Raw genomic sequence first — 11,208 nt, 5'->3', positions numbered from 1 at the left:
CGGCTCCGAGCGGGCCCCTGGGCCGTGTCCAGCGCCGGCCTGCCCGGGGCTCTCCCCTCCCTGCCCGGGGCTCTCCCTGCCCGGAGCTCTCCCTGGCCGGAGCTCTCCCTGCCCGGGGCTCTCCCTGCCCGGAGCTCTCCCTTCCCTGCCCGGAGCTCTCCCGGCCCGGCCCGGAGCTCTCTCCCTGCCCTCGGCCCAGCCCCAGCAGTGGCTCAGCTCCTCCCCGGCCTCGCCCTGCTGGGCCACCAGGGCGGCTCCGAGCGGGCCCCTGGGCCGTGTCCAGCGCCCGGGACGGGCCAGCCGAGAGGGCAGAGCAGAGCAGAGTCACTGCAGCGTGGGCACAGCTCCGTGCCGAGGAGACACCTGGCAAAGCCATCCTCACAACCTACACTAGCTCCTAAAACAGAAATGTGCTTATTGCTTTTGTCCGTACATGCTGCATTCACTATTACGGGTTACAGACAGTGCTGCACGGCCGGGACGGACACACGGCTACATTCAGGACTAACCAACACTGGCTTTTTACAGTAGGAAGGAACAAAATGCAGTGGACTCGAGCGGCTTCCAGGGGCTCTTCCTCCCACGTGTGCCCCCTGCTCCCACGTCCCGTGTCTCAGCTCGTCCCGGAGCCGCTGCCTGCAGATTGCTACACACCCCGGCAGGAGCTCAGGGACAGCTCAGGAAACGCTCAGTGACAGAGTTATTTACAGCTCAGTTTTACAGTAGAAACAGAGAACAACATAAAAGGTTACCATCACAGTTATCACAGGACAAGGTGTGACTTGCTACAGGCGTGTAACAAATCACAGTCACAACAAGAGGCACAAATTAAAGTAGTGCTTGGTTAAAGTGCTTGATTGTTACACTCCGCTATCCTACTCCAGCATTGCAACAACGACAACAAAAAGTCAACGTAAAGTGCTTTCCCCCCCCCGCCCAGATTAAAAACCAAAGACAAATTATTTCCTACACAATTTGACATAACTTTATTGAAACAATAGTATTTTAAAAACCTAGGCTGGTGGCTGCTAGTTCTGTTCACTTAAAATGGTCAGATAGTTTTTTTTTTTTTTCTCTTTCCTCTTTATTTTCTTTCATTTAAAAATGACTGGATGTTATTTAAACGTCAGGCCTGATTCTCCTGCCTCTCGCAGCTGCTTCGTGCCACTGCCCGGCAGGAGCTTCTCCTGCCCGACCTCCTGGCGAGAGGGAGCACAGCCAGGCCTGCGGCGGGTCACTAACGAATCCCTCTTTTTGCATATTTATGTAACACTTGCATATCTTTCACTGCGCTGCTTGGGCGCAAAAAGCTTCGCACCAACCTGCTCCGGTGCTGCGGCCCCGGCGGGAGCGGAGCCGGGGCCGCACGGGCAGGGCGAGAGCCGCGCTCTCCTCCAGCCCCGGGCTGGGCTCTGCCGCGGGGCCCCGGAGCGTCCTGCTCCTGCATGGCTCCTCCGACCTTCCCCACGGGCCACGCGATGGCCCTGGGCACGAACCGGCTCTTAGCAGAGGGTAAGCGCAAGTCTCACTATGTCTTGGGGCATGTTTGGAATTAGATACAAATGGTGCAACTCACCCTGCTGATATTTCAAATGAAAACATCAGGTCCTACAGGATATCGGACTGTTAAACACACAAAGAGCATTTTAATAATTGGTTTCTCTAGACCATTATTTGTTTCAAACGTTTTTCACTTGGATTTTCCAATAATGCAAGTGTTCCCTGTTACCTTTAAACATTATATCCATCAGAGAAAGCTGTAGATGGGGAACAGCTGCCCTGAAGCAGTGATCATTGTGTTTTTGAAAGCTTTATACCAACCCCAGCAATTTATTCCAGAGTTCAAATCTGGCTGCCTTGGCATCCTTTATGGAACTAATGCAAATCAGATGTTAATATTTCCAAAAGGAGCTCTAGCGTTCAAGGGGAATGGATGGATATTTGGTCACATTGGCTTCACTGGACAACATGAAAGGAGATCAATGTGTGATCATGATTTGCAATCATTTTTTTGACTGATGTGGGCAATGTCTTTAGAGTTGTTTCAGAGAAGGACATTTTCACAAACCCACACTGGACCTCCCCCAGACTTTTAGAAACAGGTGGCTTGTTTCAGCCAAGTTCATGCCATGCAGAAGCTCTTTTGTTTGTGTTGACTGTGAAGGTATTCCTTTAAACTTTCAGTAAGTTCTTTCAGACCCCACCTCAGATGCTTTGATCATGTGTGTTAGCATGTCCTCCGCTGCCTGGTAACACATGGACTTCTGGAGAAATGTGATTTTCTAGTCTGACAGTCTCCTGATTGCCGTGGGTTCTTCCAGTGATACCTTCCATAGAGTAAATGCAGTTCTGCCCTATCAGCTTAGGGGAGGTGGGTAAAGCAGCAGCTTCCAGATGGTTCTTCTCTGTTCTATAAACATGGTCCTTTTGCTTTAGATAGCCACTGTTTGCAACACTGTACTTGGGACTCCCATTTCCAGGCGGACTTGAATCATACATCAGCTGACCTTCATCATCAGTGTCAGCATCTATGTATTTGTGTATACCAGCATCATGGAAGTTGAAAGCTAGGGCTGCCTGGGACTCCGGTGACTTTGGGGGCGTTCTTGCACTCGCAGTTGTGTAGATCGAGGTTTCTGGGCTCATGAGAGACCTGTCAGAGAGTAAGGAAGCATCTGTGGCAGCAGCAGTAGCTCCCCGGCTCTTGAGAGGGTCTGGGTATGTTCTCAGTACATTTGATGATGGTACCAATGTGCTGGTGTCCTCTTCCATGAAGTTAACTTTCAGAGATCTTAGCTTTAAAGGGTTACTGGCCTTTATGGAGCTTTTGGGACTGTCAATGAAGAAAGCAGAACGGTGGCTGCTTTCAGAGCTAGGGTTCATTTCCACATACCTGGCACTGCTCCCCTCCGGCCTGCCCTGCTCCTGGATGATGTTGATGCCCCCCTTGCAGGGCAGGGCGGTGAGCGGGCTGTGCGAGAAGCGCCCGGTGTCGGGGAACTCGGCCGCACAGCTGATGAAGCTGTCGATGCTGGACATGCTCCTCATGTCAATGATCCCGTCAGTGCGAGTTGCCAGCAGCGGCACCATGGGGCCAGGAAGGGTTTCCATTTCTAGCTCTTCCTTCTGCTTTCCAGCTTGACTCGACTCTTTAGTGTTAAGGTTTGGCTGGGACTGAGTCTTTGCCATTTTGTTGTACATGTCCTCAAGCTGCTGGACATTCAGGTGTTGGGGACTTGAAGATGACCTGGCTTTTTCTGGGGATCCTTGTTCCTTAGTTTCAAAAGATTTACTAGAACTAGTTTCAGAGAGTGTTCTCTTGGTCCATTTCCATTTGCTTGGAGATAAATGATTGTCCTGAACTTTATCCTTTTTGGCTATGCTTTCTCCATTCTTTTCAACCACAATGTCCATGAGCTCTATGCTACGGGCAAAGGCATCCTTCATGTTCATGGAAACAATACTGCCATTTCTTTTTGCTCTTTCAAGAGCTTCCCTGCGCTTGATGGCTTTCTCCTGCCTCTTCTGCTCTTTGTAAAACTCTGAAAAATTATTGACAATAATTGGGATGGGAAGAGCTATCACCAGCACACCAGCAATGCAGCACAGTCCTCCTACTATTTTGCCCAAAAGAGTTTTAGGGTAAATGTCTCCATAGCCTACTGTTGTCATGGTGATTGTTGCCCACCAGAAAGAAGCAGGGATGCTCTTGAATTTTGTATCATCCTCATCCTTTTCTGCAAAAAACACTAAACTGGAGAAGATCATAATGCCCATAGCCAGAAACAAGATGAGTAATCCAAGTTCATTGTAACTCCTCCTCAGTGTAAACCCCAAGGATTGTAAACCAGTCGAGTGCCGGGCGAGTTTTAGAATCCGGAGTATCCTCATAATCCGAAATATTTGGACCACTCTTCGTACATTTTGGAACTGAAGTACACTTTTATTGGATTCTGTGAGGAAGATAGTAACATAGTAGGGTAAGATAGCCAGCAAATCTATAGCATTGAGCGGGCCTTTGAAAAACTTCCATTTCTTAGGGGAGGAGAGGAAGCGCAGGAGGTATTCCATCGTGAACCACGCGATGCACACCGCTTCCACGTGGGCGAGCTGGGGGTTATCTGTGGTCTGCCCAAATTCATCCACGCCTTGGAGTTCAGGAAGTGTATTAAGGGACAAGGCAATTGTAGATAGTACAATAAACATGATGGAAATGATTGCCAAAATCTGGAAAGGAGAAAGAAAACAGTGAGTTAATCTCAGAATACACAACGCTGTCTCTCGCTGCCGTTAATGCATGGCTGTATTTTCACTCACATGTTGCAAGACCCATTGTGCTCAGTAGACAGAAGACAGATAACCGAGTTTATTTTGGAAGCTGTTTCAGTTATGGCAGATGCATGAAGGAGATAAAGCATCTACTTCGACTTCTGTGCTTTCATCTCCACATAGTCAAGGAACATGTAAGGAACAGCTAGGATGCCAGGAGGGCTGTGAAGCAGTTCACAGCAGGAACTTTTGATTAACTACCAATTAGGTGCCCAACAAGGCCCATCTGGACAACAAGCTCTGAAATTTAAGCAAGAAGGAATGCAATTGTGAGTACATGATTCAATCAGAGCAATGTCCACCATTTAATGAACGGTTACTGCTGTAATTTGGGGTGCTGATGGCTAATTATAGAGCTGAGTGTACAATTCTACTACATAAGCATACAAATAATACACACTTAATGACTCATCACTAACTTGATTCTTGGTGGTTGTGAAAAACATGAAAACTTCACCAAGCTTTCTAAGCCATTTTGAGTTTTCTGGAGGAGAGAGCAAGCATCTGAGCAAACCAAATTGGACAACACTAAGACAGCCAAGCAGGGGAAGTCCAGTCACTGGAGGCTTCATGTGTCTCAAACTTAAGAGAATAAAATGTAAGTCAAGTGTCTCATGGTGAAGTGTGGGGAAATCTAGGTGTTAATTACGTCTGCATGGTGGTTTGTTTCAAAAGACCATCTCCTGGAGACCAGGTGCTCCCCCTGAGAAGCAGAGAGCCTGATTTGCTTCCCTAGAAGGCTCTTTTGGTGGTTTTGCTGTCATTTCTTCATTTACAACCCATCATTTCTGAAGGTGTTTGGGATGTTTGCAATGGTAATTTCAATTAGTTTTGCTTGGCTTATCTCTGCCCACTATACACAGAAGGGCTTAGATGTATGTACCTGTTGGGTTTTATCTCCTTCACTTTCAGTGTAAATATTAACACTCCATCTTTATTCAGTGAATGGCATCCAGCAGCAGTAATTGGTGTCAAACCTTCAGTTTCCTTTGATATGCCCTCCTGCTTTGAAGATCAAGGCAATGCCAGATGAATATAAATAAATAAACTGAGAGATCTAAGGGTAAAATTTGATTTTGGTTTAGGAGATTTAGTCACAAAGCTAAGCAACAAACAGAGATATACATTTATAATCTCTCCCACAAGTTGCAGCACGATGTCACTTGTGCTCCCAAGATACAGATATTCCCCCTTACTCATCTACTGCAACTACATCTTTGGGAATCTTAGGCTAAGAAAAACTTCTAAATATTGATTGTCCTCAGTTATTCAAGGTACTTTTCAATTGGAAAGTACGTAAAACTAAGAGAGGAGTCTCCAGCAGGGTTTAGAAATCCTTTTCCTTCTGTAAGAGATACTTTGACCTGGTAGCACCAAGCATCCACTAAAAGCCACCATGAAGCAGTTGTACACAGAAAACTGGATCCAGCTGTTGCTGTCAGGCTTTAGCACTGCTCAGTTGCACAGGGCTCTGTCCTGAAGTATTTACAGTCTGGGATTTCAGATTATAGAAATCACCATCTGTCTCTCTAATAAGGTTTTCCATCTTGGCTGAACTGAACCTCTAGCCTGGCAGCTCTTGTATTTTCCACTGTCAGTAATGAGAGACAGAAAGCTGAAGGGAAGACATTTACACTCCCAGGGAGGCCTCTAGGGATGCTCTGCATCCCAGGCAGCCTTTTCATTCCATTCCTGGCCTTTCCTCCTCCCTTTACTCTTCCAAGTTCACTTCTCTTTAACAAGAAAATCTAATGGGACCAATTTGGACTTGAGCAGAAACAATCCCTCTGCAGTGCATGAGGCTCCGGCTCTTACAAAACTGGAAATCTTTTTTCCAGTCAGTGTAAAAAAGCACCTGTGGTCCCTGGTCTAGAGCACTGACCCCAAATCTCACTGCTTGTCCCACTGCTCACAGCTGCATTAAATGGAAGGAAGCATGGGAGAGGGCCTCCTCCTGTGGCACTGATCTCCATGGTTCCTTACAAGGCACTGAACATGGCCTTGTGCTCATGAGAACTTTGGATGGGCAATCAAAGAGCTGAGGGTGAACAGGCTCAGGCACAGGAAGGTCCCTAGAGCTCAGGCTTGGACTGGCAGAAGGAACAGGGATGGGAAAGGTCAGCATCAGAGGCCTGTCAGATTTTGTGAGTGCTGCTGAAATGTCCATGTTCCCACTAACAGAGCAAGCTGTACCTCTCCCAGGTCTGGCTGCTGGCCTATCTGGCATATGTGGGCTGTTTATTGGGACTGGGGAAGGCACCTCCAGCATCCCTGCAGGAACATCCAGAGCTGCTGTCTTGGATGGCCATATTTGGTCCTATAAAACATATAACTAAAACTGGAAAAGCTTGCAGCCTAACATTCAGAAGCATAGGAAAAAGTCAGGAGTCACAAATAGCTAAAATGGGTGGTGTGAGGACATGTTTGTGACACAGGCAGGTGCAGGAGTCCCTGTATTGTGGAGCCACGACTATGACGAGTGTTCCCCACGTGTTGACTCCATGTGAGCTGAAGACAGGAGCCCCGACAGACCAGGCTGGACTGGACAGCATCCCTTCAGCTGCTCATAAAGCTGACAGGGGTTGACATTGGTCTTTCCCCCACACAACTTTCAGACCACTTTCACTAGCAGCTTGCATAAAAGAAGCTCTGCAGTCCCCTTCCTCCTTGCTTCTGTATTTACTCTTGCGTTTCACCTGTAGCAATACACCAGCAATTGTGAAAATCCCCTCAGGTACTTTATTTTACCAGGTTACTTGTAGAAGGTATTGGAAGGGCTCCTAACGATGGCCTTGGCTTGTGGTGCAAATTTCAGTATGTGCAGGATTTCAGGAAAAAACTTCTCTGCTAAATCAGCCCTTTCACAAAGGTTTTTGTGGAGTGAATCTCTGGATTGCTGCTGTGATTCCTTTGTGGAAGATAAACAACCCAAGGACGGGTAGGGTTCTGGATGAATTTAAAGCAGTTGCCTCAAAGTGATTAGCATGATTGTACACACATGCTGGTTATTACACATGCAAATGAGACAAGCACTCTGATTTTGGGAGCAAGCGTAGCCAGTCTGTGCAACTGCTGTTTCCTGAAGCAAGATGGATGTGCCATGCTGGCAAAGCTTTTAATCCCCACCTCTTCCAAAATCCTCCCCGAAACAAGGCAGGCCACCTCTACCTGGCACCTTTCAGGAAATAACCACCTGCCCTGAGCCTGATCCTGCTCGCTGGGTGAGAGTGGCCCCAGAGATTCCTCCTTTGTGCTGGCAAGGTCTGTGCTCATCCCTGGGGGAAGAGGGCTCCTCCCTGCTCAGAAGTTTCCAGTCTCTTTGCAGCAGCAGTTTGTGTGATCACCCCGCAGGTGGCACAGAGAGGGGTGAGTTTTGGGCAGCAGGGACTAACCCAGCATTGAGGTTTGGTGATATTTATTGCTTAGTTGTTTTCTTTGCAATGTTAAAAACCCTAACAGAGATAAAGGCATAAGACAGGAGACTTTCAAGGCCATTAAAATTTATGAGAACTGGCTGTCCCAATCCCATAGATGGCTCTAAAATCTCAGGGTAAGCATCCAAGATCTCTCTGCTGTGGCAACATGCCCTATACTTTTTCTGTCTTCATACTCAGTAATGAAGCTGATATAGCAAGGAGAAGGGGTGGTGTGTGGGAGAGAGTAGGAGGGTGTTTGAATATAGATATGATATTCTTGGAAATACGATGAGGAAATTGTTATGTAATCAAGAAGTTCAATAATGGTTTTGTCTAATGTGCTTTTTTAGCTCCATCAAGGCCTGCAGAATAAATTTGGCATCAGGACCAGGTTTCATTCATATGCTCCATTTACTCAAGGATTTTTCCTGCAGCCCCTCTGCTTTCCCAAGCTACAATAGACTTTGAGTCAGGCTGTCCAGCTCCATCCTGCCACGCCTATGCCAGCCTCTGTCTCCTCAGGCTCTGAGAAACAGAGAGCACAGTGTATTTTGAGCGATATCCCACGTGCTGCACAGTGCAGAAACAGATGGAGAGTTCCTTAATCTCCTCCCCACTTGATTCTGCACAGGAATAACATCTCCTGCTCACAGCAGCTATACATGTCTGTGGTATTTATTGACAGGGACTTGTTTTAGGAAACATCTCTTCACTAAAAGATGCCTATTTATTCATAAACTGAAAGAGTTTGCAGAACACAGTCACTTCTGATATCAGGATTCTGACCACTGGGCTTGCAGGGTGTTTTTTCTAGAAAATGCTGAAGCCATAATGAAAGGTAACACTTATTTCTTGCATCATGGCAAGTTGAGGCCAAAGTGGGGAATATTTGCAAGGCAAGTACAGAGAACCTTTAATCCGCTTTTTTTCTCGTGGAAGGATGTTAAGATGTAACGTAAGACCTTGAATCTCCAAACCCCTTAAGTCCTACTGGTTCCTGTGGAGTATAAACCTCTGCTTAGGAGCTTTCCCTGACCTGGCACTTTATGTGTCACTCCAAGGCACTGCCCCTGCAGGTCCTTGGGAACGCTCTGTCCCAGGAGCTCGGAGCTCAGAGGGGCCCCTGCCCCACAGCTCAGCTCCCTGTGCTGCCCCAGGCACTGTGTGCTCCATCTCCAGGAAGGCAAACCCCTACACTCCTCTGCAAGCACTACTGCACAGCAGAACATCCATAAAAACAAAATCAAGATAAAGCCACTTATATTTTGCTTTGGAACATATGAGATCTTAATTTTGACATTTGCCTGGAAAAGCCAAGGTTGAATAATGCTTAATTATTTGATTTCAATTATAACTGTAATAAGTTTATCTGTTGAGAGAGTAAGCCTGTTTAGTTTAAAAGAGGATACAACGCTTCTGCTGATTCTGTGTCAATGCTTTGTTTGCCACAGGCACCCAAAGAGCTGCAGCTACAACTGCTGCTGACTAAGGTATAGTGGGCAGAAAGTTGCCTTCAGGCACAGCTGGCTGTAAACTCGTTAATACTCTTAAGAACATGTTTAGTTGTCAGAGAGCTATCAAACCCCATTAAATGATAAATGGTGTCAGTCTTCTTTCAGAGCAAAGCCCAGATGCAAATGGTGTGCTGGAGAAGAGAATTATAGATGAATGAAAATACTGAAAAGGCAAACTTGAAAGACATGCACTGCCTTTAGACATCAGTGCAGTGACAGCTCTCAAGAGAGGATGAGAGGGGAAACATGTCCTATTTCTGCTGCTGCTAGCATGGGGGAAATCAAAAAAAGAAAACAAATGAGTGGCACATGGAAGCTGAAGTTTCCCGTTTTTCTCTTGGCCTTGCCTTGTGCCCAGGATGATGCAATCCCAGCAAGCAGCACTGCTGGGAGACATCCAGCCCCTGATGCCTGGAGAGGCTGCCTGGAACCCAGGCTGGGCACCCCCACAGCCCTGGACACACCCAGAGCACTTGTGTGTCCTCCCTGCACGTCCTTGCAGACAAACCTTGCTGCCATTCTCCAGCTGAGCCGGGGTCTCCCTCGAGACTGCTGCCACCATCAACCCCCTTTCCCAGCCTCTTGGACTCTGCTGTCTTCATCTTGCTCACACATTCCTGCCCTTTGTGCTGTGCAGCTGCTGCTCTCGGAGCACAGAGGTCGGGATGGCAGAGTGGCACTGCACAGCCCAGCCTTTCCCTGCAAGACCCGGCTGGAGCTTCCCCCTGTGCCCAGAGCATCCCACCTGCCCTGCATCCCTGCTCAGCAGCTGCTCCGGGGCCAGCTCTGACCCCTGCACTGACAAAACCTTCTCTAGTGTGGGGCTCTCCTCTCAGGTGCATCTCCCATTCCCACCACCTGTCCAAACAGAGGTTTGGATTCAGAAAAGGCAAATAAGTAAAGCAAAAATATAAAGCAAAAATAAAGACTGCCTTCCACCTCAGCACTGGTGAGAGTTTGGGAACAGCTCTTAAGATGCCTTTGGGATTTTACCCTTCACCAGGGAGAGACGATGCTCGTGATCGACACCCACCATGCAAAGCAGTCTGCTCAGCCTCAGACACTATTTACAGGGGATGCTGAGCTCAAAGTGTTGGTGTTTGCAGGAGTAGTTGTGGGAGGGTTTTTTTTAATGGTTAAATTCAATCAGGAATGTGCCAAGATAGCATGAAATCAACTAAATGTAATTAAGCAAAAACTATTAGCTTGATTGCTAAACCAGTCTTCCTCTCATGAATATGCATGAGAATAATTGATATTAATTCTTTTCAAATCTGAGGCGCATTAGTCCTGCATATTATAGTGTAGAATTTTTTTGGAAGACTAAACCAGTTCCACTGCCGCTTTCCCACCAAAAGGCATAATTAGTCTTGCTGCAGTCATTGATACCATCCTGAGTTGCCACATGGAGAGGAAATTAGAACAGAGCTCAAGTGATTTTTTTGTCTGCAAAACACAATGACCTGTTTAAGATTTTTTTTCCAGAACTGTTTTACCAGCATCAGCCACATTAATGACGTTCTGAAGAGACAGGGGAGCCTTCAGGAACAGAGAATCCCTGGAGACAGAAAGGCAGGGGCAATATCCTGTCCTGTTTAACGTGCCTGACACCGGCATGGCCCTGGCAGCCAGGTGTCTGTCAGTGTGTCCGTGTGTCTGGGTGTGTCTGTGTCTGTCTGTGTGTCCGTGTGTCTGGGTGTGTCTGTGTGTGTCTGTGTGTGTCAGTGTGTGTCTGTGTGTCTGTGTGTCCGTGTGTCCGTGTGTCCGTGTGTGTCTGTGTCTGTGTGTCCGTGTGTCCATGTGTCCATGTGTCCGTGTGTGCCTGTGTGTGTCTGTGTGTCTGTGTGTCCGTGTGTCCGTGTGTCTGTGTGTGTCCGTGTGTCCGTGTGTGCCTGTGTGTGTCCGTGTGTCCGTGTGTCTGTGTGTGTCCGTGTGTGTCTGTGTGTGTC

At 47.5% G+C, this 11,208-nt stretch overlaps 1 protein-coding gene across 1 annotated transcript in view; it reads right to left on the bottom strand.

The window, feature by feature from the left end:
- Window positions 1-44: 44 nt before the first annotated feature.
- KCNB1 (potassium voltage-gated channel subfamily B member 1) overlaps window positions 45-11,208 on the bottom strand; it is a 102,192-nt gene continuing 91,028 nt past the window's right edge. Inside the window, exon 3 of the mRNA XM_015647823.3 lies at window positions 45-4,227. Coding sequence (XP_015503309.1) covers window positions 2,206-4,227 — 2,022 coding nt within the window. The 3' untranslated portion in view covers window positions 45-2,205. The remainder of the gene's footprint in view (window positions 4,228-11,208) is intronic.

The sequence above is a fragment of the Parus major genome, chromosome 20 (assembly GCF_001522545.3).
Source record: "Parus major isolate Abel chromosome 20, Parus_major1.1, whole genome shotgun sequence".
NCBI classification, from domain to species: Eukaryota; Metazoa; Chordata; class Aves; order Passeriformes; family Paridae; genus Parus; species Parus major.
This window is presented reverse-complemented; position numbering and strand designations above follow the sequence as displayed.